General features: G+C 37.6%; 1 protein-coding gene across 1 annotated transcript in view; it reads right to left on the reverse strand.

Annotated features, from left to right (window-relative positions):
• Positions 1 to 220: 220 nt before the first annotated feature.
• Positions 221 to 27,636, reverse strand: part of GRIN3A (glutamate ionotropic receptor NMDA type subunit 3A) — a 227,754-nt gene continuing 200,338 nt past the window's right edge. The window contains exons 8-10 of the mRNA XM_044657012.1: positions 15,311 to 15,475; positions 13,046 to 13,119; positions 221 to 557 (exon numbers count right to left, since the gene is read on the reverse strand). Coding sequence (XP_044512947.1) covers positions 221 to 557; positions 13,046 to 13,119; positions 15,311 to 15,475 — 576 coding nt within the window. The remainder of the gene's footprint in view (positions 558 to 13,045; positions 13,120 to 15,310; positions 15,476 to 27,636) is intronic.

Genomic DNA, 27,636 nt, shown 5'->3' on the forward strand with positions numbered 1-27,636 from the left:
ACAAATCCTTTCTCTGAATAAGAAACCACCCTGGAGGATGGAAAGTGATGAGCCACTTTGAGGCTGCCTTCTAAGGAGAAGCAATTATTTCATTCTCCTTCACCGCTGCCAGCAGTTGCAAAAGTGCATTACAAATTTTACAGAGGGGTTAGAGAAGGTATGAAAGTGGCTTGGGGGAAGGAGAGAAAGGTCAGGACAGAACAGATAGAGATATGATCACTTAGGATTCGACTGTCCTGTTTGTCCTCTGATATTCTTCCAGTTGGTTCTTCCTGTTCATGGCCAGCCGTAGGTCTTGCCTGATCACCTGGATCTGCTTCTCCAGCTCGTTGAGCTCCTGGGTCACTGAGGTCCTAGCAGTGTTTAGGGAGTCCGGTTTCCCATTGGTGGTGAGGGAAGTGGGAATCTCTCTCCTCACTACAGGGAGGGAGATGCCCTGGTGGGGGTGCGTGTTCAGGTGGCTTTGCCCTTCCTCGCTGAGGGTGTATTTCCGCCGATTGCAGTGGCTCAGGTTGGCAGTATTCCATACACTGAGCTGACTGACTGCTGCATTGGACCTGGGGAAGACAACAGAGATCTTTCAACAAAATGACACTTTGGATGACAGGAAAGTGACTTATTTTATTTTTTTTAAAACCTTTCTATCTTAGATTCAGTCCTAAGTATCAGTTCTAAGGAAAAGAGTGGTAAAGGCTAAGCAATTGGGATTAAGTGCCCAGGTCACATAGCTGGGAAGTATCTGAAGTTAGATTCAATCCCAGGACCTGCTTTCTAGATCTGGTCTTGTTTCCACTGAGCTACCTAGCTGCTCCAGAATAATGACTTTTAAAAATGTTCAATTCTGGTGAACTTAAGAGTTTTGAAGTTCCCTTGTTCACCCTCAAACTGGCCCTTGTCCTTGCATTCACCGCTGGCAAGTGTCTGAGATCAGATTTGAACTCAGATCTCTCTGACTCCAATCCTAGTGCTCTCTCCATGGCACCACCTAGCTTCCCCATAGGTAAAGGATCATGGTCTTTTTATGGATGCAGAGTTTGCAACTCAGAGAGAAGTGACTTGTTTACAGTCATGCAGTTATTAAATAGTAGAGTAATACCTTGAAACAAGTATTTTGACTTTAAGTCGAGCATTCTTTCTATTGCACCATACTATCATGCCTACCTTTACAATAAATATGTCTTTCAACCCATCCTGCTTGAGTCAGTGTCATACTTCCTTGCCAGGTACACTAAATGCCTTGGTTTTAGGCTGCTTAATAACTCCTATTTCCACTCCTTGGCTCCTTGCCACCATCCTATAGAAATGGGAACCGGAGGTGGGATCAGCTGCCTCATGGAATCTCAGCTTCTGGTAGGAAGACTTCTCAGACAGTTGGAAAGCACCTCCGGCCTTCTAGCCTGGCCCTTCCCTAAACAGGAGTCCCTTCTGTCTTGTCTGTACTATTATAATATGATCTTAACAGCTCCGAGCATCAATCTCACTAGACACGATGGCATGGGAGGGAACTGCTAGCTGTCAGGCGCACCCCTTGATGGAGACACGCCTGTAAGCCCATTCCATAGGACACGATCACGCTGACCAAGGAAAGGAGGGAGATCGAAGGCTAGCGTCGGCAGCTCCTAGTCTGCTTCTAGGTTCTCGGCTCTTCTGTAAGAGCCATTGCTTAGCTCAGCACCGCGGCTGCTCTGTCATATTCCAGCCCTCTCTCCACAGCGCCGAGAAGCTTTCCCCCAACTTGTGGCCACAACTGGTCCTCTACCTGCTTACTGACACGTCTATCCTCTGCAGAACTCTAATGGATCGCTCCCATCTCCAGCTACGTTAGCACCGCAGATACTGTATAGGGAGGCAATCTTCTCCCATACACAGCAGCTGTGGCTTTTCTTCCTTTACTCGTGTTAGCCCTTCAATATCCCGATGTTTGGGTTATCTTCTTGGGACTGACTTGCATTTTAAGGTTTCCCCACAATAACGCTGTCGGATAGGCAAAGACAGTATTATTACCGTTTTAGAGATGAAGAAACAGTCCAACATTAAATAACTTGCCTCGGTTTGCGTGGCTTTAAAGTAAGTATTAGACCTGAGATTCAAACGTGGGTTCTTCTCACTCTAAATCTAATTTCCACTGAACTACTCTGCCATGAGTGCATGAGCCCAGTGTTCTTTTGAAGAGCTTAATGTTCTTCTCTTTCCTACAGAGACTGACACACTGAGACATCTTGTAGGACTCTAGGTATGGCAGAGCACACGTTTCTTTGGCTAACTTCCTTCTATTCTAGGGTACTAGTATGCCCTGCTCATCCATCATTCTAGACTGGCTTATCTTGCATTCTGGTAGTCTTGCTCTGAGTGTTTGTACTTGGTGAACCAGAAAGGTCTGCATTTGAAGGGCAGAACTGGGAGAAAAATGTGTAAGCAACACAGGTGATAAAGATATTTACAGGGAAGAGAATCTATGTCAGGTCTAAGACTCAGAAAACAAATCCCAAGGCAAGTATGAAATGATCACAGGGTGAATAAAAGCCAAGTAAAAATTGGTTTGCTACCATTCCTGGTTTGACTTTTATCCCAGTAATGCCACTGGGATGTGACTTTGGAATGCGGTACCTATAGTTAATGGGAAGTTTTGGAGCACTAAGAATACCCTCTAGTGTTCTAAAGAAACGAACTATTTTGTTTCTGAAATATATCCTTCCAGTTCCACACTATTAGGAAAGTTTCTTACTGTATGAATGGTCAGATCGTGGTTTCAAACAGTATTAGCAATGTATTCAATTTGATGAAATTAAAGAAAAAAAGATGGAACAAAGACTCAGTTTAGGGAAAGAAGAAACAGGATCAAATATTCAAGGCTTTGAGGGGATCTTAGAGGTTCAGCTATGTCAAGCTCTCATTTTACAGATAAGGCACGTGAGGCCCAGAAAGGTCAAGGTTTTGTTCAAAGTTGCATAGGTAGCAAATGGCAGAACTGGATTCGAACTGAGGCTCCTGTAGCTGTAGAAAATGTGGCATAGAGGAAGGTTCTAGCTTATTAGGTAGATCCTCTCTGAAGGATGTCTGAGAGAACAGGGGAAAAAATTCACACTGGATGAGAAGACAATGTGCATTAGAGGAGGAAGGCATCAAGTACTGATGCCATGGCTCCACAGAAATATTAATGAAACATGAAAGATAGATTTAAAAGAGAGACTGTATACAGGGAAATCAGTTTTAAGATTTAGTCTCTGCAATGAATGAAGACCACGGTAGTAGTGGTAAAGAAGGAAGGGAATAAGCATTTATCAAGCACCTACTATGGGGCAACTAGATGGCACAGTGGATAGGACACTGGGCCTGGAGTAAGGAAGATGAGTTCAAATCCAACCTCAGACACTTGCTAGCTGTGTGATCTTGGGGAAGTAAAAAGTCCTGTTTGCCAGTATGTTTGGAGAAAACCTCCTGGATGTTAGGTCCATGGAGTCGTGTAAAGTCAGATATGACTGAATAACTGAACAACAACTAAGGACCTGTTATATTCCAGGCACTATGCTAAGCACTTTACAAACATCATTTTATCTGTACAATCCCGTGAGATATTGTACTCATTTTTTAGCTGAGACAAACAGTGGGTAAGTGATTTTCCCTGGGTCACACAGTTAGTAAGTACCTGAGATTGGATTTGATCTTAGGTCTTCCTGAGTCAGGACATAACTCTCTATCCACTGTGCTACCCATCTGCCGAGGAAAGGGGAAAGGAGATGATGGTCACAGGTTATTTCATAGATCCAGAATTGACAGGCTCTGGCAATGGTCTTGCCTAATGTCACGTGGGCAATAAATAGCAGAGCTGGAATTTGAATGGAGGATTTTGTAGCTGAAGAAAAAATACACTTGGAGGAAGGATTCTAACACATTGGGGAAACTCTCTCTAAAGGATCTCTGGGAAAACAGGGACAAGAATATGGAGAGTGAGCGGGAATTAACAAAAGAAACCCAGGTTGACTGTCATCCATTCAAGGCATTCAGACTTAGCCTTGAATGTGTCCAGTGTGTTTAAACCTTCATCGTCCAGCAGTCTGAAGGTATATAAAAAACCTTCGTGATCCAATGTTGCAGGCTTACCTTTGCTACACCTGTACTGACATTTCTGAAATAACATGGTGACACTAGACTCCTGAAACAGGAGATACCTGGGATCAAATCTCACCTCTGGCACTAGCAGGTCATTTGTAAAGTGGGGAAAAAAACCCTCTAGCATCTACCTCACAGGGTTGTGAGAGTTGAATGAAATAAAGTAAGCGTAGCACCTCCCAAACCCCAAAGGGCTATATAAGTGCCAGCTATCATTAATATTTATCTCAGAGAAAGCCCATGGCAAGAAGGCTTGTGTCCGTATCAATTAATGAATCCAAGCATGCCTCGAATAGGAAGCATATAATTCATATATTTGGCCACATAAGGACAGATGGCGTCACTCTTTTTATTGATGTTAATCTTTTTTTTCCCCTCATCTCCTTTTCCCTACCTCCTCCTCACAGGGAAGATTGGGCTCTTTGTGAATTTAATAACAGTCAGGAATTCCCCGTATGCAGGAGTATGGGATTCTGGAGAAGAATAAAGTGGGGATGACAAGGGTATAAAGGTAGGTATACTGGGTAAAAATTCATTTCTTATATGACATAGTTATCCACTTCTGAGCATGTTCTAACCTGTTAATGTCTTTCCCAAAGTATGTTTGAGCTCTTCTTCAACCTTGGCCAAGACTATAAGCTTCTCGAAGGCGAGGACTTCTGTGTCTCTCATTTATATGTCCATAGCACCTAAATTAGTGTTTTGTACATAGCAACACTGAATATTTTTTGGATTGAAATACACACACTTAGGGGAAGACAGCCGTAGATCCAGACCACCATGAAAGCACTGTTTGTGTACTAGCTCTCAGGACCCCAGCTGGCTCTTTCTGAGTCCCTTTTAGGTATTGGCTCATTGCCTACAATATTGAAAGAGATATTTCCACTGATTGGCATTCCTGTGCTGTACTAACAAGAAACTAGTTAGGATAGAAGCAAAGCTAGAATGGAGTCTTCACAGAAACCATCTAGTCTAATTCCCTCATTTTATAGATGAGGAAATGGTCCTAGAGAAATTAAAGTGGTTTTTCTCAGGAGTCCCACAGGTGATAAGTGTATGAGAAGGGATTTGAGCCTAAACTTTCTCTAGAGCAAAGGCTTTTCCCACTATTCCATGCTACATTTTTGTATAAAATGGTTAAGGTCATTTTTAAATGCCTAGAGAGAAAGCAAGAAAGAAAGCCGACTGAAAATAGCAGCTGTGCTCCCTGACAGACACAGGTATGCTATTGCTTACTTCCCAGGGAAAAATGACACCCATTTCTAAGTTCATGGCAGATAAATCATCTCATTTACCTTGTGCCTAATCAAATTTTTGTTAGAGGGGATAAGCCTGGAAGTGCTCAGGAGAACCCAGCACTAGGAGATGGAAAGTTAAAAGGATTAGATGATTCTCTCTCTGCTCTAAAAAAACATAAAATGTGTTGAGTAGGTATACCCTTTCTGCATCTTCTCATAGGTGAAGAAGAAAAGAGAATATGTGTTTGTAGGCACAGATTCCCAGAGAGGCTTCTTTTCTGTCAATTTGTTGTAAAGTTCACACTGGGCTCTTAAACTCTTTGAAGCCTTTTCTTCCCAATCATCCTTTTAGGAGTAAGTGACAAAAGCATCAGGAGATGTTTCTAACCTCAAAGTTTTCTAAGTTTCTGCAAGTTTCCCTGACCTTGGTGGCAAACTGAGTTGAAAGCCGGAGGGCTTGAAGTATGAGATCTAGTGCAAAGAGGGAGACATAGACAAGGATTTTCCTTAAGTTTATGGTTTTTAATAGGCTTTGGGATCTGGAACTGGACTAGAAAAGCTTAGGAGAGACCACAGAGGTGGGGGAGGGAGAAGATAATATCTGTCTACTTAGAATCTGTTACCCTAAAAACTACAATCTCCAGCAAAACTATGATCCCCAACAAAACTATGATTCCCAGAACCCCACTCACTTCCTCTCGTTATGTGCTGCTGTAGACAGGATATAAATTGGGTGGAGGTCCGTTTCTCGCTCTCTTGTCTTCCTGTAGTGGCTTTGGTGGAGAGGGCTTTTTGAGCAGGTAGAAAAACGTAGTCACGTGGTTCTATTTTGTTAGATAATAAACTATAAAAATAATACTTGAAGTATTGGACATTAATTTAACCCCTACACTATCTTCTGATACTTTGTAGGAATTCCATGTAGAAGAGGGATTAGATTATTCTTGGCTTATGAAATCTGGACAGTTTAGCAATGCCATGCTGGAAAATTAAACCCTTTCCTTTTGAGTTGCCTTAGGGAGATTCTGAAGATTACCTGATAAGAAAAGGTTATTTTCTTATATAAACCAGACACCTAGGTTATTTCTTGAGCCGAACAGTGAAGCATTCAGGCTCAACTGCAAAGAGCACAACTCCCAACGGGCCAGCCGTGTTGTTTGAATGCCAAACACGTTTATCTAAAAGACTATTTTACAGACAACTCAAACAAGGCAAGCATTCACACAGAGATCAGAAGAAGTGATACAATGACATTCTCAAGGTCTCTCTGAAGAAATCTGGTATCCGTTGTGAGTCATGGGACACACTGGCACAGGGCTGCCCAGCATGGTGTGGTCCCATCAAAGAAGGCACCGTGTTCAATGAGCAAAGCTGATGTGCAAATTTAGAAACATTTCCATGCCAAATTTTAATTTGGACTTTTTGTACCTGACCTGTGGTAGAACTTTCTGAGCTCCTATGGATCTGATCAGTCAATTGGACACACTGTACATGGACCCCAACATCATGATGTCGTTTTGGTCCTTTTCAAGTTTGAGAGACAAGGAGAGGAGGGAACTTCAGAGGAGAGATCACAGATGAGAGACCTTGCAGTTAAGTTATACTTTAGAAGGAAAGATTGCATTTCAGCATGGGGAAACAATTTGAACTGGCTAGCAAAAGGATAGATTGCCTAAAGTAGTGTTATAAGGAAGAATGTTGGGGAATCCTAATCTAATATCGACTATCTAAACCCCCCCAGATCTAAATTGATTCCCTCAAAGAAAGTCTTCAGAGGTTTGAGCTACACTGATTATTACCTTATAACAGGAGGCAGTTAATTCTCTATCCTAGGAGGCCACGGATAGGTCAAGAACCCTAGGAATGACCTTGATTTACTCCCCCCGACCCCAACCACCTGTCCTACTTCCAGCCAGTCATCATCCTGGAAAGCAGAATATGAACTGGGAAGGTCTCACAGGTCCACAGTTAACTAAAGACTCCCTCATCAAAGTCCATGGAAATGTCAAATGGTTTAATATCAGAAATGGGTGATTTTAACAGTGAAAAGAACATTTAAAAAGATGCATTACTGTCTACTTTACCATTGTACCCTAAGTTCTATAATATATACAATATATATAAGGTCTTTATAGATATCATATAAATTTTATATTATATTATTATATATTGTATATTATAAAATAAATTATATATTTCAGATTATTTTTATATTATATCATATATTATAGAAATTATATATTTTATATTATATTATATTATAGAAATTATATATTTTATATTATATTCTATATTATAGAAATTATATATTTTAGATTATTTTATATTATATTATAGAAATTATATATTTTATATTATATTCTATATTATAGAAATTATATATTTTAGATTATTTTATATTATATTATAGAAATTATATATTTTATATTATATTCTATATTATAGAAATTATATATTTTAGATTATTTTATATTATATTATAGAAATTATATATTTTATATTATATTCTATATTATAGAAATTATATATTTTAGATTATTTTATATTATATTATAGAAATTATATATTTTATATTATATTCTATATTATAGAAATTATATATTTTAGATTATTTTATATTATATTATAGAAATTATATATTTTTGATTATATATTGCATATACATATGCAATATATACTTTCGAGGCTTGGAGCCACTCTGTTTGGAATTTAACGAAGGAAGGGGCAGGGAATCTTTTGTGGGTCACAGGAGATAATTGGTGGGAGGGGATGCTGGGCTAGATGGACTGTCTTAATAGAAAATTTCACTTGGAGCCACAGAATTTAAGCTTATGCCAAAGCACTAGTGCATTAGTTGTTAATATTTTTCTGTTCTGGACCCTTTGGATGCCTGTTGAAGCCCAAGGACTCATTCTCAGAAAAAATATTTTAAATGCATAAAATAAAATAATAGATAGTAGAAGAAATAAATTATATTAAAATATAAGTATCTATCAATATCAATTTCCACATTGGCACATGTATATACAAGTACATAACAGCATACACAAATACAACAGGTATATAGGAATACATCTGTGTCTATGGGCACAAACGCCCATATATGCAAATGTATAGTAAGAAATATCCTGAATCCCTAAAAACTACATTACCCGAACTTCCTTTCTGTATCACCAAGAATGCTTTTCCTTTTGTCTACGTTTGCATGGTCACGTTTTGTATAAGTTTTGGGGCTCCGCCTTGTTCTTTCTCTTTTGTTCTTGGGAGCAGCCTGGTTAGTTTTTTTTTTGTTGTTGTTATTTTAGTTTGTTTTAGTTTTTTAGTTAGTTTATTATTAATAAAAATTTATAAATATAATATTTAGTATTTTGTATATTAATTTAAATCTCCAAACACACACATATATAAAAATAAATACATAAACACATGGAAACACACATGCACGTGCCCACAGACACACACACATATGCAGGTATGTATGTATGACATGTATATGTATATGCAGTTTCAAATACAGACAAAATATCATGTTCTCCATATCTAATCACTCAGCTATTCCAGGCCTATTATAGCCTCATTTGGAAAATGAGGGATCTGGACGAAATCATCCTTAAAATTCTAAGTCCATGCTGCCACTTTCTCTACCAGAGTTCTCCTGGCTTTTCCATTTACGTGGTGAGTAACACATTACAGAACTGAGAATCTTAGTTTGGCAGGACATTAGATGTTATTTAGTCCGGAGGTGTCAAACACAGGCCAGAAGGACCACATGGGGTGACCCACAGTAGTTTCAAGTGTGGCCCGAGCCAGATTAAAATATAATTGGGAACTATTTAATAAAATAAATAAAACATAGATAATATTAATAAATAGACACTTTATGGTTTAGTGATTTTTGTTTCCATTTTTTTATTCTTAAACCTTTCTGTCTTCAATTTGATACTAAGCATTGGTTTCAAAGCAGAAGAGTGGTAAGGGCTAGACAATTGGAGTTAAATGATTTGCCCAGGTTATGCTGCTAGGAAGTATCTGAGGCCAATTTGAACCCAGGACCTCCATGGCTCTCTATCCGTTGAGCCTTTAGCTGCCCTGACTCCTGTTTCTATTTGAGTTTGGCACTACTTATTGGTCTAATTCCCTCATCTTTGATAAAGTAACCTTTCAGTCTCCACTCAGACTCACGGCCGTACCATCTAACAAAGCAACATGTTCTATTTCTGGACCATTTTTTTAAATTAGAAATTTCTGCCTTTTTATATATCTAGATAGAGCTTTGAGGTTTACTAAGCTTCCTTCATAATAACCCCAAAGGAAGACAAGCAAGTATGACTTTCATTGCTTTACAGATAAGGAAAACTAAGATGGAGAGAGAGAAAGTGGGCTCGTTCATGGTTTGCACAGATAATGTCAGTGGTGGTATTGCGTGTGTATATGTATGTGTTTGTGTGTTTTTTTAGTGTATTATAGTAATATTTATATTATTATAGTAATAAAATAAATAAAAAATAAAATAGAATATTTATTTATATAAAATAAAAAAAATTAAAAAAAATATTATAGTAATAAAACCTTGGAGTCAATTGTGTCTGAGCCCTGGCTCTCTTGTTGATTATTCCCTGTGTAACATTAGGAAATTTATTAAACCTCTCAGGGCTTTAGGTTTCTCATTTGGAAAATGAAACAATGGGATTAGAAAACCCCCAAGTTTCTTTCCTGCTCTAAATCCTGTAAACTTGAACTGAGCTGTCCTGACTCCATGCTCTGCTTTTTTCCCAGTTTTCTTCTCTGTTATCTCTGTTATAGGGAGTCCAAATCTGCCTTTGTTTTTTCATTCCGCCATCTGGGGCCACATAACACAAGCTTAATTGTACTTGCAGATGACAAGCTTTCAAAAGGTATAAAGTTTTTGCTTCCTATATTTTCTTCTGGGGGGGGGGCTTCCCAGAATTCCCTCAACCATTCCTCATTTAACACAGTCACCATCCCCCAAATACATTCCAACTTCTCAATGTCTTTCCTAATATGTAGCATCTGGCACTAAATATAATAATCCAGACACAGCAGGGTACATCGGCATTGTCTCTTTCCTTTCTGAATGAAGCCTTTAGAAGAAATCCTCAGTACTTAGCACAGTGCATGGCACATAGAGAGTGCCTAATAAAATACTCATTGACTTGACTTTCTTGTTCTGACCAGTGTAGAGTAAGCCTTTCTTACTGAAGCTTCTGATCACATTTTATTTATTTATTTTTGTGACAATAGCACTCTGTTGGTGCCTTCATAGCCAATTAACATCCTTGAGTCTTTGACATTATAGGTGCAGTTGATCAGATAGTTCCCATTTCGTAATTTTGTAGTTGCATTCTGAGATGTGGTACATTATTCAAGTTTAAATTAAATGTAAAGGGATACTAAGCCCATAGAAGGCTGACAGTAATTCATGGGGGTAATAAGAGGGGAATGTTCTTTGTCCACTCTGCTCAGATTTTGAATCGCTAGTGCTGTCCATATCAGGGAATCTCTATTGACTCTTAGGAGGAAATTAGAAACAACCATTGCATGTATTCTCTCTTCTCCGTTTTGTTTTTTTTAAACCCTTATTTTCTGTCTACAAGTCTCAGTTCTAAGGCAGAATTGTGGTAAGGTTTTGGCAACTGGGGAGAAGTGACTTTCCCAGAGTCACATAGCCAGGAAATGTCTGAGAGCAGATTTGAACTCAAATCCTCCCTACTTTCTCCACTGAGTCATCTAGCTGCTCCTGTGTCCTCTCTACTCATCAATAAAAGGGATTCCACCTGAAATAAGAATTCTAGCACAAGCCTTCCCCCAAATTAACTTTACTCATTAACAGTGCAACTCAGATGAATAGAAAGAATGTCAACAAAACAGTTGAGAAATTAATTCTACAAAAGTATACTGACCCAGCTTGGAATAGAATTGATGTAAAAATAAAAATATTAATAAAATATATTTAAAAAATACAACTAGGGAACTTTAATTACCTCGAATACTTTGAAGGCTTAAATTTGTCAGGAGGAACTATTAACATGAATAATTTAAGGGATTTGTTCATTTATTTACTGGCTCTCTATTCCAGTGCTCTTGCCATAGTTGATCAGAAATGGAAGTTAATAGAAGGTAGTGAAAAATGGACTTCCCTTTCCTTCCTTCCTCCTCTCTTTCTTCCCTCCCCCCACCCTCCCCAAATATTGACCTTGGTGAGAGTTAGGGGGCAGAAGGGAGAAACAGCAATCATACTTCATGAAATAATCCTGAGCCTCATTTCTGCCACTTAATATTCCCTTAGGGAAATTAGTTAATGTCCTTGACACTCAGTTGCCCCATCTATAAAATGATGCTAGTGAGATGGGCATTATTCCTAGTTTATTTAGTTCTAATGAAGAATGTTCTTTGTAAATTTTGAAGACTAATCTCATGCTCAGGTTATGTCTATCCGAAAACTTTGAAAGATTTACAAACTTTGATCAACACAAAGTTGGACACTGTTTCAGAAAACTGATAATGAATATGCTACAGACTTCCTGATGGAGAGATGATGGGCTCAGGTACAGTTTGCAACATATATAGTTTGGACATAACCAATGTGGAAATTCATTTTGCTTGATTATGCTTATTTTCTACAAGGGCTTTATTTTTCTTTTGTCCAGTGGGAGAGAGGAGATGAGATAGAAAATGTGCTTTTGTTCATTGAGAAAATAAAATTAAAAAAAGATAGTGTCAATTATTTGGATGCTTTTTCTGCCTATCAATTTTTTGATCTGAAATTGAAACTCTTAGATTAGATATGGTCCAAAATTCTTTAATTCCTATCATATACCTTAGGTCACTTTCACTGGTGCTTATGATCATCTTGGAAATTATAATTAGTAAAACTTCAAAGGAGCTAGCTAGAATTAAGGTGAGGGTCTTTTGAAGCCTCACCATTCCTGTCTTTGGTGGGTCAGTCCCCTTTACCCTACTTCTTATCAGTAGCCCAAATCATTTTATTCTCTAAAATCATTATTATTTCATTAAGAAAAATCTAAATATATCAAGTATTTAAATTTTTTTTCTCTTTGTTAAAGTTAATAATTGGGATTAGTGCCTGGAGACTGGAGAGAGACTTCACTCTTACAAAAGAGAAAAATAATGGCTCATATGATAGTAGGATTTAGAATTGGATCATCTAATCCAGTGATTCCCAAAGTGGGCACCACCGCCCCCTGGTGGGTGCTGCAGCAATCCAGGAAAGCAGTGATGGCCACAGGTGCATTTGGGGGTGGTGAATAATTGTAAGGGGGCAGTGATAGTATGTGACAGGGGGCGCTAAGTAATATTTTTTCTGGAAAGGGGGCGGTAGGCCAAAAAAGTTTGGGAACCACTGATCTAATCTAATACCTTCATTTCACAAAAAGAGAAACAGAGGACAGGATAGAAAAAGGAAGAGACTTGCATCAGAGCACACAGGTAACATGTATTAGAACTTGGAATTGAACTTAAATGCTCCAACTACAAAGCCATTGCTCTTTCAACTATAGTATATATGTAGGCATATTATATTTCTACGTACTTCTATATCTGTATCTGTCCCTAACTGTCATATAACTGATTTTATTATAAATCCCTGCCAACCATCACTCTGATTTTCCTTTCAGAAAATAAATCACCAGTGAGCTATACCATCCACCATTTTTTACCTTTTCTCCCCTTGCTTAGTCTTGAGCTGCTGCTTCTCCTCCACAAATGAGGTGTTTAGAGCTCTATGTAACCTCTAGAACAAAGAGAAGACATAAGAAAAGCAATTAAAAAGCCACCTACTTCAAGTAGGAAAAAAGGCTTTGGTCTAAGAGAATAGAAGATATTGAGTCAATTCAAGAGAACTTTAGAACTCCAGGGGATGCTGGGAGGGGGCTCCATTCTCATTCAGCAATAAGTTCAGTCACAATTAAACAACACAAGAAATCTCCAAGTGTCATTCCACCTCTGGAAAGAAGTCATAAAGACTGACTATTTAGTAATTATTCTGGGTGTGAAAAGGTCAGTCTGAATAGACTATATAGAAAGTTCTGATTGGTTTTTAGAATCTTTTATCTTTATCTTAATGAATAGCCAATAGGAGAGTCTCTTAGAATCTAAGCGTCCTCATAATATGAGCCACTCAGTTACTTAAGGGAAGGAATAAGGGAATCACAAAATCATAGATTTAGATCTCGAAAGAACCCCCTAGAAGCCACTTTGTCCAACCTTCTTATTTTCTCAATGAAGTTAATAAGACCCAGAAAGATGAAATAATTTGCTCATGGTCACATAGGTCATAAATATCAGAGTCAGGGATTGAACTTGTGTCCTCAGACTCTAAATCTAACATTCACTCCACACTAGTGATGTTGGTAGAGTCCATGTGTGTGGGAGGCCAGTGGTATTACTGACTTTAAGCTATGTCCTGAAGGTCAAAAAGAACAAATACCTATCAGCATTAGAGTTCTCTTTTATGTGCCTTTTAGCACAGAACAAAGAAACCAATGCTTTCTCAAGATGTCTCTTCTATGGGGGTAGTCGTGCAGAAGTGAAAGATTTTAAATGTTTCCATTAGGAAAAATGGGCAGAAGATAAAAAATGGATCTCGGGTAAACTGATCCATGAAATATAAGCACAAAGCAGTGCTAGCATTGTGCTAGACTTTGCAGGAGATATAGAAGTAAGATAGGAAACTGTCCTGTTTTCAAGGACCTTAATTTGATGGGAGAGTGATTTTAGAGTAGAGATTCTTAACCTGGTGGGGTCTACAGACTCCTAAAGAATCTATGGATAGATTTCAGAAATTCCAAGAACTTGGATGGGGAAAAAAATTCACGTCTTGATTTTCACTAATCTCTAACTGAAATTTTAGCATTTCCTTCAATTATTTAAAAAAAATTTTGCTCAGAAAGGCTCTGTTGATTTCACCAGATAACAAAGGGGCCCATAACATAAATGAGATTAAAAAGAACTCCTATTTTAGAGGAAAAAAGTTGAGTTTGTAAAATGTCTACTTGGCTCTATTCTCCATATATCTTGGCTAATTCTGTACATTTTAGAATAATTGAATCTGGGTTGGAGACCATTTAATCCAATAATCCAAATCTTAAAAATGAGCTCATTTTATTTTTTTAAACCCTTACTTTCTGTCTTAGTATCAATTCTAAGACAGAAGAATGGCAAGGATTAGGCAATGGAGGGTGTGGGGGTTGGTATTAAGTGAGTTGCCCAGGGTCACACAGCTAGGAAGTATCTGAAGCCAACTTTGAACCCAGGACCTCCTATTTTTAGGTCTGACTCTTAATTCACTGAGCCACCTACCTGCCCCACAAAATCCCTTTAAAGCTAGTTTTGAATCCTGAGTATAACACTTATTGCTTATGTGAACTTAGAGAAAATATTTAACATCTCTGGGCCTCAGTTTCCCAGCTGTAAAGCTAGAATGTTGGACTAAAAGATCTCTAAGTTTCCTTATAGCACTAAAGTCTATGATTACTGATAATTGGTCATCCAGCCTCTGCTTGAAACCTATCAGTTTCACTATCTCCCAAGCTAGCTCATTCTATTTTTTATTGTCTCTTTTAAGAAGTTGTTATATTGAATTGAAATCATTGTCCCTACAAGTCTCCCCTTTTTCCCCAGTTCTATCTTCTGTATCCTAAATCTCTTCCCTGACAGCCCTTCAAATACTTATAATAGTTAAGCATAAGACTCCCCCCTAAATCTTCTTGTCTATAGGATAAATATCCTCCCTTTCTTCACTTGAACCCGACGTAGCATGGTCTCACCATCATAGTTATTCTCCTTAGGAAGTACTCCTTCCCCATATATAGTGTCACTTAGAATGTAAAACTCCTGACATAGTCTTGCTTACTCTATTCCTAAGGAGACTTTGTACCTCCTGCTATGGCTCGAATCTGGATCCTAGTCCTCTTGACACTCACCTGACTGGTGTGAAGCCAGTATTTCAGTTTGGATTTCTTTTTGATTCGTGGTAGGATCAGCCTGTATACTATGTGCTCTCCGATGGTTGTTAAGATAGATAACCCAATGCCAATGCACAGCATCACGAAGAGTCCAGAAAAGTGCTTAATGCCCATTTGTAAAGTCTAAGTGAGCAAAGAAAAAGAAAAGGAAAGCCATTGGCAAAGAAAGACCTTAGGATTTGGTTCATTGTAGTATATACACAGTCATGACTTTTATTTTAAAATAATAAATTAAATTAATTAATAAAATAAATACAATAAATTATTCTAAAATAATAAATTAAGTAATTCATTAAACATTTGCTAGGCAACTATTGTGCTAGGGCTAGACATAATTTGGTTCCTGCTCTCAAGGAGCTTATAATTTAGGAGGCAATATGAAATTCATTCTGTCAAGCAGTACCAAAACTCAGCTAATATAAAAAGGAGTCTCTCTGATTCTACTGGTTCATGTTTAGGATTAGGAAATGATTCAACTTTGTTTTTTGTCACTGACTCAAGGTTGCCACAAATGCAAAGGGGTTGAGCCCTTCTCTAGTTTCTGTAAGCCTGAAGGAGTTGCCTCTGAGGTCTGAGAACTGATGTGGTCTATTATTCTACGCACGAGTCTCCTGAAATTCTCCCTCTGTGTTAGAGAATGAGAACATGGCCAAGGGAAGTATAACTCCACAAAGGATAGTCATCCCTTTGTTGGCATTGGCTAGGCCACTGCCAGGCTTCTAGTTGCTATTTGAAATTGTAGTCCCATTCCATGGAGGCCTTTGAGCAAAGATTTGATGACCATTCATAGTCTTGTTTAGGTCTAGAGTAGACTAGATGGCCTCTGAGGTCAATATGAGTTGTCAAATACACGGGAAGGCTTTGGTGGGCGATAAACTCCTCACCACTGGAGGTGAGCAACCTGAGACGAACTGTTCTCTTTTCAGGGATGTGGTAGATAGGATTTTTTGAGCAGGACCTGGAAAAATGATCTAAAAGATCCTTTTCTGCCTTTGAGAATCTTAGATTCTGGGATGTCCCCAACATCAAAGAGGTTCCTTCATTAGGTAAATTTAGGAAAGTGTACTTCTTCCTCAGGTTCCTCTTCTAAAATAAGATAAAGATGCTCTGTTCCTCTGAGGATTAGTTCTAAGATGTAATTCTAAAACTTTTGAGGTCTCAGCTGTGTATTATTGTTTGTTCTAAGATGTAATTCTAAAACTTTTGAGGTCTCAGCTGTGTATTATTGTTTATAAGTACAACATTATTATGAAAAACAATGCTTTTGCGAGGGAAGGAACTATTTCATTTTTTTCTTTGAAATATTAGCACCTAGCACAGTGCTTGGAACTTAACTTAGTAGGTTCTTAAGAAATGCTCATTTTGATTAATTTACCATTTAATGATAATAACTTTTGCTTCTGTCTTCTATCTTCCAACCAAAAGAATCAAAAGGGAATTAAACATTTTCTGAGCTTGACTCCTCTTTGTTTAGAGGAGCTCATAGAGGATTGTTCATAGGAAGACAGTCTCAGATTCAATCTCTAATCCATTCAAGATTATAACTATCTAGATAGGAAAACACTAAAGCTAATGAACATTTACAAATTTCTTTTGGCTAACCTGTAGTGTTGGGTGTGTGGAAATGCATCCTTCGAGCAGATGCATTCATTCCCTTCCTACTATTTCATCCTCTTAACCTCCATTCCTCAAGTGGGGGATAGAGTATATGGCAGTGTAATGGAAAGAGAATGAAGATGATGATGATATCAGTGATAACAAACACTTAGATTTATATGGAGCTCTACAATTCAGAAGTGCTATTGTCTACATTATCTCATTTATTTTACATAATGATATTTAGAGTATAGTTAACAAGCTTTCCAAAGATTTAAATGGTGGGAAAAATACAAAGTGTAAATTGTGAGCAGGAGTCCAGAAGACCTGAGTTCAAATTCAGATTCAAACACTTATTAGCTATGGGACTTTGGAAAACTGATTTAATTTCTTTGTCTTCCTCAGTTTCTTCTTATGTAAAGTAGGGATAATAATAGCATTTATCTCCTTTGGCTATTGTGAGCATAAAATTCAATATTTCTTTAAAAAATTTTATTTTATATGAAAAAAAAAACCCTTACCTTCTATCTTAGAGTCAATACTGAGTATTAGTTCTAAGATAAAAGAGCTGTCAGGGCCAGGCAATTGGGGTTAAGTGTCTGGGTCTCAGGGTCACGCAGTTAGGAAGTGTCTGAATCTAGATTTGAAGCCAGGACCTCCTGTCTCTGGAGCTGGCTGTCAATCCACTGAGCTACCTAGATGCCCCCTTAAAATTCAACATTTCTAAGGTGCTTTGTAAAGAATGATATAAATGCTAGCTATTTTTATTACTAACAAACAAGCAATCTTATTCTGAAGTTCAAAGGAGCTGGACACTGGAGAAAAGACAATAGATCAATATGATGGGATAGCAGAATGTAGGGTATTGAGGAGACATCTAAATTGTTCTTGGTGCACATCTCATATCCTGAGATGTGTGTGTCATTTATAGAACATTGTACTTTTCCTCAACCTGTCCAAAATCGATCGACTCCTTTCCACTTCCCCCCAACTCCCCACATACTTCTTGACCTTTTAATTACATACCTTTGATGAGGTTACTCTCCTCTTGTTATTTAAAGACTAAATTCATAGGATCTAGAGTTAAAAGTTATTTTAGAGACTATCTGGAATAACTATAGGCATGCATAAGGCATGGGCATATCATGGGCAAACATTGTCATTTGGTCTTTTCTCAGTGGGAGAAAAGGAAGAGAGTGGTAATTCTCACTCCCCAGGATATGCCAGCCCTAAACCCATGGATGTCTATGGCTATAACCCCCCCCCCCTTTTTTTAACAAAAGAGAAAAGTAATGCCCCGAGAGGTGATATGATTCAGGACACACTGAGAATAATTAGCAGAATTGATATTCAAACTTTCTTAAATTCTTTTCAACTTTCTTTCCAAGCAGTGAAGGGACCCACCAAAGCTTAACAATTTTTGCCATTTTATACATTCAGTGCAACACTTAGTGTAGCAAAAAAGAATGAGAAACAAAGCAGATGTTTATCATTTGGGGAATGACTAAAACATTATGGTACATAAGGAATATTCCTTTGCTAAAAGAAATAATGAACGTGAAGAATTCAGAGAAGCATGAGAAGACTTATATGAACTGTAATAATTAAAATTAAATTATGAGGCTGTTAATAGCTGTAGTAGCTTTATTACATCAAAGTAGTGGTAGTAAAGAGAGGGAAATGTAGGAAAGAGGTAGAAAGTTGCCTAGCCTACCATCCTATGTGTTATTCTGATGGAATGAAGTTCACCACTGATGGGTTCTTTCTCGGGTTCCAATCTCCAGCCAGAAGGGCTGAGAGTGTGTGAATGATGCCTTGGTCTCGCCTTTATAAGCAGTTTTCTCCACCTACTAGCTTTCCTATGTCACATCTCAGGAACCAATCATAGTTCCATAATTTGTCTGGCACTGCCTAGGATGGCACTGTGTAATCAGTTTCCTGTCTTGTTGATTTCAACTTCCTTTCTCTGAGGGCCTATCTATCCCTGCACATCTCAATGGTAAATGCTGATTGATTACATCAAAAAAAGCAACATAATGGGGAGAGGAGTTCCCTTCCCACAGAACTAATGATTGAAGTTAGCAGGACCAGGAAAACAATATGTAATAAATGAATAAATGTAAAAAATAAATATGTAATAAATATAATAAATATAAAAAAGTAAAAATAAATAAAAAATAAATGTAAATAGAAAAAACAAAAAATAATATGTAATTATATTGACCAAGCTTGGCCCCAAAGAAGGCTTGAGAAACTATAACTTTTCCCTTTATTGCAGAGGTGGGGATTATGAGTGTAGAACACTGTCAGACACAGTGGATGTATTAGCTAGTTTTGCTGAACTACTTCCCCAGACCCCTGCCACTTTAAAAACTTTTACCTTTAATGCTAAATAGTGATTCTAATTCAGAAGAGCAGTTAGGGCTAGGCAATTGGAGTTAAGTGACTTGTCCAAGGTCACACAGCTAGAAAGTGCCCCCCATTAAAAAAATAAATTATTTTTTGTAATAATACATATTTGTGTTATTTTCAATTTTATTTATTTATAATTTTGTGTAATTATTTGTAATAATATATCATTATATATTATATATAATATAAAATAATATAAATTTATGTAATTATTTGTAATAAATGATTTCAAAGGATGGTTTATTACAACAGATAGGGAGAAGCAATATATTAGGAAATAAGTGTGATATAAAAAACAAAGATGGTAATAAAAATAAGATCTAAGTAAAAACAGAAAAATGGTAAAATAGCAGGATTAGAGTTGTCCCACTTAATAATACTCTTTAAGATACTAAGTTATTGGGTGATTTTGTAAACAATTCTTTGAGAGAATTAAGTCAACTGGTGGTTATTTACATTCAAATTAGTGTACAGAGCCAGGGTTCTTTCTGTTACACCATGCGCAAGAAAAATAATCATAGTCTATTGGAAGCTCATTATCTTATGAATCATGATAAAAACTGCAGTAGTATAATCCAAGCTATACCATCTTGTAGCCTATCTGTGGTAGGTCATTTCTGATTCCAGTCTTGATGGAAATTCAGGGTTTGGCATTAGAATGAAATGAGATGTTTACATATCATCTAATAGCTTAAGAAGTTGACTTGTTTCTTCAAACTTACTTGCCTTCCCTGAGTCCAGTTTGTGCTTCCTCATATTCAAAAATTTCTAGTTACAATTCTGATGCTATAACTTTGAGTTTTTAATGTTCTATTTGCCAATTTGAAAGGTATTGAGGAGGGAGAAATGAATTGGAAGTTAATGTGGCCACTCCAAAGAAAGTAACAAAACAGAACAAAAATTAATCTTATTTTTTTAAAAGGCTGCATTTCACCTGTACTTAGAATGAGTCATACAAGTCTAATCAATTAATTTTTCAAAAGTTTCAGAGCAGAATAGCTTAAATGATCCTAGGAATTGGAGTGACTTCCATATGGACTCAGGTCAAGAAGATTAAGATTCTTTAGCTAGTAAAGTCAAAGGCTCATACTGGGTCTGACTGAACTCTATGACATGATCAAAAGTTTTGGGAATGTCTCCATGGACTTACTTGCTAAATCCTTCTTCAATACATCAAGGAACATTTATCTACCCAATTAGCAGTAAATATGAATTGCTGATTCCAAGAAGTTGTACAAAAGAAGATTCATTGCCAAGTGGCAAAACAATACCATCATTTGATGGAAAAAAAATGGCTCTCTCTGATTTAGACATAAATGTTATTCTTCTGACCAGTTTTCTACCTTATTAGAACCTCTTCAATGTCAGAAATGGGAATTGATTTGAAAGTTATCTCAAGAATTATTAAAATCTATGTTAGGTTAATTTAAGCAATTAGCTAGTTAATTCTAGGTTATTAGCAATTTGAAATATATATATATACACATACGCGTGTACATGTGAATTTGAGCCTATAATTCCCAAGGTAGATCAAAACCTTGAATCATAACTTGTTCAATCTTCCATTTTTCTATAACTACCTTATATTACTACTATTTAAATGCCTTACTAATATTTTCCCTAGAGGAGGCTGTGTAACAGCTATGTTCACTTTATCTTTGTAGGGTGATAAGGTTTCTTCCAGGGAATCAAATTTGACAGTGAGTGGGAGAAGAGGAGTGATGGCTTTAATTCTCTTCTTTTCAGTTCTCCCCAATCATAGAGCAAAGAAATTCATTTCCTACCCTGGAGATTTAATGGGGTTCAAGTGACCTTTCTTCTGCAATGGAACTAGCACATATGTTCAGTTGTTCAGTGTGGGAGATGTAGAAAACTAAGCAAATTCAATACACGGCTTACGGACCAAAGCAGGTTCATGAGATTGCTATGATAATGTCTCCTTGAAAGAGCAGCTGTGGAGAATGTGCTGTCTGACTTGGTGATCAGTGCTACTGGTAGCATGAAGATAAAAGAAGGAAATTCTAGTTCCTTTTGGTTCTCAGATGAATTGAAACGGTTAGTGTACTATAGTGGAGAAAAGCACCAGATCTTTGCATCAGGGGGGTCCAGGTCCAATTCCTACTTTTATCACTTTCCACTCATGTAACCCTGGACCAGCTAATGAATCCTATGGCCCTTCAGTTTTCCCTTCTATAAAATGGGAATGTTGGACTAGATTGCCTCTGAATTCCCTTCCTGCTATAAATCTATGATACAAACATGCTGATATTGGGGTATGAGAGACTCCTCATATTTATCATTAGCTATTAGTTCCAATTTATGAATAAGGAAACTGAAGATTTAAACCTAGGTCTTGTGACTCCAAGTCCTATGATCTTTGCCATACACATCATAGGATCTCTTTACACTTTAATGTGATATAATAAAGGTGTTATTATGAACATTATTAAATTAAGTTCTTATACATAGAGTCTTCTTATCTATGTATCTATGTATCTATGTATCCTTCTATCCATCTATCCATCTATCCATCTATCTATCTATCTATCTATCTATCTATCTATCTATCTATCTATCTATCTGTCTGTCTGTCTGTCTGTCAGTCTGTCTGTCTGTCAGTCTGTCTGTCTGTCAGTCTGTCTGTCTGTCTGTCTGTCTGTCTGTCTGTCTGTCTGTCTGTCTATTGGTTTGGACCTATTGTTTCATTGGTATTTGCAACTCCTAGGGAGGAAACATTCTCAAATGAGATTTTTATACACACACACACACACACACACACACTCACACACACACACGTGCTTTGATAGTCTTAAAGTGCTATATAAATGCTAGCTTTTGCTGTTCTTGTTATCAACTATTATAATACAGACACTGAAAATTTTAATGACTGATCAAGATTCATATAGTAATGCCTTCCTGATTTTAAGGCTAACTCCTTGTACACTGTGCCATGATATCACTTTGGGAATATATTCTTGAAAATCAAAGGTGATTGGTCTAGGCCTGGGGTGTTGAATATTTTGTAGTGGGACTGAAGATATTAGGCCTGAGGGGCAGGTTGCTAAAAATGGAAGGGATTTTGTATTTGAAGTCAGAGGACCTGAATTCAGATTCCAGCTCTGCCACCATTTGTATACCCTTGACCTAGTAATTTCTTCTCTTTGGAACTTATTTTCTTGTAAACTGAAGGGGCTGGACACTACTAGATGATCTCTAAGCATTCTTCCAGCTCCAAATTCTAATTCTATTTAATTCAAAAAGTATTTAAATGCTTCTTGCTTCCCCTCCCCTCCCCTCCTCCCCTCTCCCCTCCTCTCCTCTCTTCTCCTCTCCTCTCCTCTCCTCTCTTCTCCTCTCCTCTCCTCTCCTCTCCTGTCCTGTCCTGTCCTGTCCTGTCCTGTCCTGTCCTGTCCTGTCCTCTCCTCTCCTCTCCTCTCCTCTCCTCTCCTCTCCTCTCCCACATTCTACCACTTTAAGCATGTGTATTCAAGTCTAGGCATCAAGAGTTGGGCCAAAGATTTAACAACAATATACCTATCATTGTCAGTTTGCTGGTATCCCTATACCTGTCTATTATATGCTGCCACTTTTGCTTTTTGAGTTGTTTTAGTTAAATAATTGATTTGAATTCAACGTCTTTGTTCACTTAATCAAGAAAGGTTCAATCAGCTCTGCTTGATGTAAGCTTTCCTTAATTATCTTATAATGCAATCATAGCCTAAATTTGTTCCCTTCAGAAAATGCAGTCAGGACCCGGAAGATGGGATTGAGCTTATTTCTTGCATATTGATCACTTATCTTGTTATCTAGGTATTTTCTAGAAAATGGGACTCAAGATATCTTCAAAACTTCACAAGCGTTTTGCTGTACTGTCCTACATTCATATTTAGAGGACTTGGTTTCCAGTTCTGTCTTTGATAATTACTACTTGTGTGAACCCAGTCAAGTCACTTAATATTTCTGGGCTCCAGTTTCCTTACATATAAAATGAGTGGGTTAGAGTAGATGGTTTTTAATATCCTTTCTAGCTCTAAAACTCTGACCTTATGAGTACTTATACTTTAGGAAGAGGTCTAGATCTTAAAATATTGGCTGACTGTAGGCATTTGTGTCTAATATATATGTTTAGACTAGTGGTTCCTAATCTTTTTCCCCCCATGAACCCATTTCAATAAAAAAATGCATTGTAAACCTCCAAGGTAATTTAATATGCTTCTCATAATATACTGTAATTATTTATTGCTTAGTGCTCTATTAGGGAATTTTTAGTGCAAACCTCTTTTATTATTGTGGTGAACAATAGGTTCTTGGACCACTTAATGGGAACAACTGATTTAGGCAATACTGGCATCTCTTATGGGAACTACGAGTACTGAAGTCTAATTCTCCTGTGATATTTGTACTTCCAAACTCAGTATTTCAATGACAGTGAGGTGGTCCATTTGGGCTCATGCCAAATGATTATCACTGCTGAATATTTTGAGGACATATTGGTTATAGTGTGATGCAAGGGATAGAGGACAGAACTTGGCCTCATTTAGATCTGGCTTCCCATTTGCCTCTAGCACTTATTAGTTACTTGACTAGGAGAGGAAATAGTCCATGTCTTGCTCTGGGTCTCCAATTCTTTATCTGCCAAATGGAGATAGTAATACCTATCATACCTACCTCACAGAGTTCACAGGATCATAGATCAAGAGGTAGAAGGGACCTTACAGGACATCTAATTCAACTTATTATTAAGATGAAGAACCTGAAACCCAGAAAGATTGTGACTTATGTAAGGTAACACAGATAGCTAGGATTTGAACTCAGTCACCCTGCCTTCAAATCTAATGTTTTGAAAACTTTAAGTATGATCTAAATGTTGGTTGTCAGCATCGTCATCCTCTTTTTCATTACAGTCATCATCTTTGTTGTTGTTATCATCTTTGTAATCATCATTTGTGACCGTTAACTTCTGGAGAAGATTTCTATGGGAGATATTGTATGCCTGTGACATCCTTCCATGCTTTCATATATTATTTTTTCCTTTGCTTCAACCAGGTTTCTTTATTTAGAAGATTAATCCAAAATGCTCCCTTATATGTCGATAGAAAATGCTTCCTCTGGTTAACAAGATTGTCAGTATAGAATTGGAAGAAATCTTAGAGGTTAGCTAGTTCACCTTTACCTTTTTATAGATGAGGAAACTAAGGCCAGGACTGCTTACACAACTTTCCTAAGGCTGCACAATTAGAAAGTGGCAAAGCAATTATTTGAATCCAGATGCTCTGATTCCAAATACAATACTTTTTCTATTATATCACACTGTGCCTTTCAGTTTCCAGCTTTATTTTATATATATAGTTTCTATACTCTTAGTCCAAAATGGACTCTACTGCATGTCTAGTCACTTTTATTGACCTCTTACTGGCCCTTACTTGTGGGGTCTCTCAAAAGCTAGAGGCCTGGAAGAATTATGCTCTGCTTCTTCAATCAGCCAACTTTCCATTTATAATGGTTTTTCTTCAGAATTATATGTCCTTTGACATTCTACTGCTTCTAAGTTTCTAGAAAGTGGTTCTTCATTATTCTTCACTTCAGAAACTTCTTAGATGGTATATAAATGGAGCTTAGTGCCATCGTTTCATTTTTCTCCTGCCATATTTCTCACTTAGCCATTGCAGCTGAAAACACGATTTGTTGGTCTTTTCATCAGCCTTTGCTTTGTGTATTTATCATCGTGTAGGGAGGCAGAGTAGCATTAAAGTGGTTGACTTACTGTTTTGGAAGAAATCAGAGACTGTGGGCTCAGCCTTTTAGAAGATGTTTTTTTCTCCTCTTTAGGAATTCCCAGGTGAGAGGCTATGAGAAGCCCATGCATAAAGATCCTTAGTGCCCCGTGACACACAATGAGAGGGAAAAATAAAACTTGCTAAAATGCAAGTGATGAAACTTATGTTACACCAAAGCTTTGTTTCTTCTTTATTTCTGGACAACCCAGGAGAGGATACTTCAGGGCCATGTCAAATGGCCAATTGAATGCAATGTTGGAAGATGGGGTTGAATCACTTTCATTTTCCTGTGATGTTGACTGTGTCTATTGAATACACATCTAAGTTGGCTGCCTTCAACTTGGATAGGAATTTCTGAGCTGGCGCTCTCCATTGTAAGAATATATGGCACACTTCCTTATTCCAGATATCCTAGTACATAGAATTCTTCTTTCTTCATCATATCTTGCCTGACACATAATAATTGACTCTTGTGATAATGAGATTGGACCTGAAGGAGCTCTTGGTTGGTGACTGGACTTGGAGGAGGTCTGGAGCTGGTGAGACTGTTCCACATGGTGTGTTAAGAATGAATCTTCCTGAACTTCTCTTAAGGAACTTCCTTTTTATAGAGACTGTGACTGAAGCTTCTGCTTCATTCACCTTCAAGGCCCATCGGGCATCTGGCTTCCCCGCCTTGGGATTAAGGCCGGATTTCCCTCTGCTGAGGGTTATTTAGATCTACCTGGATTGAACTAGGGAATCAGAGCAAATTACCTACTGTGTTAGATTACTTATCCTATCTTATCCTCTCTTTTATTTCCTTATTTCTATTTCCTCTTCTCATTTGTAAATAAATTTTCATAAAAGTCATTTTAGCTTGAAGCTAATCTTTAATTGGGGACTGATAATTGTTCAATCCCCTGGTGACCAACCTTTTAATATTTACCCAATCAAAACCCCTTTTTACCCCTTACACTCTGAAGCACTGAAATGTACAAAAGTGTTTGTTGAATTAATGATTTTCTTTGACTACTTCTTCCTCTTTTGTACCCTCTCCTCCTATATGAACATTATCAATCTCTTAAGTTCTTAATGTTTCACGTAACTTTTTTTTTTAACCCTTAACTTCTGTGTATTGGCTCCTTGGTGGAAGAGTGGTAAGGGTGGGCAATGGAGGTCAAGTGACTTGCCCAGGGTCACACAGCTGGGAAGTGTCTGAGGCCAGATTTGAACCCAGTACCTCCCGTCTTTAGGCCTGGTTCTCAATCCACTGAGCTACCCACCTGCCCCTTTCATGTAACTTTCTAAGACCATGAGTTATAAATGAGTTGCTGGTATGTGTTAGCTGAGGGAGTTACCACACCAAGAATCCCATGAATTGATGATATCACCAGTCCAGACCAAAAAAAAAATGTTTCTTCCTCTCAAAGGGTTACTAAGTATTAATTTTAGATACAACAAGGGTATCACTGTTTCTTAGATAGAGCCATCTTTATCCTCAGCCCATTGTAGGCATAGCCTTGCCTGTGACAGAGGATCTGATTTATTTAAAAAGTTTATCCCTATTGACCTGCCAAAATATTGCTCCTTTTTCAGTCTGGTCCATAATTGCTATTATAGGAGTTATTAGAATATTAGGTAGTGCAGTAGATAGAGGGCTGACCTTGGAGGCATGAAGACCTAAACACAAATCCTGCCTTAGGTACTCACTAGCACTAAAGATCTAAAAGAAAGCCTTAGGACATAGTCATAGTTAGGGAGTAGAAATGGGTCTTGATGGACAAAAAAGGAGCCATCAGATAAGTGAAAGTATTACTAGAGAAAATTTGGCAGTGAAGGGGGAGGAAAGATATAGGACGATTGTACTTGAGGGCACAATAAGATAAAGCAAAAGATTTTTTTTAAGGATATAAAAGACCTTCTTGTGCCATAGGCAGCAGGAACGGATTCATTGGGGAGGAATGACTTGAAGATTAGAGAGAGGGAGGGAATAATTGATGGATCCAGTTTTTAAATGGAAGAGAAAATATTGGATCAAGGGGGCAAATAGTGGAGTTGGACTTGACAAGGAGAAGGATTCCTCTGCTAAAATATGGAAAAGAGAATGGGTAAGGATATATAGAGGCTTTGAGATACAAAGGAGATGAGAGAAATCATGAGAGATGGACTTCAGTTTTCTCAGTAAAGTTGAAGGCGAGGTCATGTGCTAAGAGAAAGTGTGAGAGTGATGTGGGGAGTCTGAGCAGAGCAGAGAAGGTTTGCAACAACTTCTGCAGGTAGTTTGATAGTCAATCAGAAACAAATAAAAGGATTATTTTGCAGCATAAAGGATTATTTTTTAAACCCTTAACTTTTGTCTTAGTATCAGTTCTAAGACAAGAGTGTCAAGGGCTAGACAAATGGAATTAAGTGACTTGCCCAGGGTTATATAGCTAGGAAGTGTCTGAGGACAGATTTGAACCCAGGTCCTCCCGATTCCAGGCCTGGTGTCGCTATCCACTATGCTGCTTCATGAAG

The sequence above is a fragment of the Gracilinanus agilis genome, chromosome 1 (assembly GCF_016433145.1).
Source record: "Gracilinanus agilis isolate LMUSP501 chromosome 1, AgileGrace, whole genome shotgun sequence".
Classification (NCBI taxonomy): Eukaryota; Metazoa; Chordata; class Mammalia; order Didelphimorphia; family Didelphidae; genus Gracilinanus; species Gracilinanus agilis.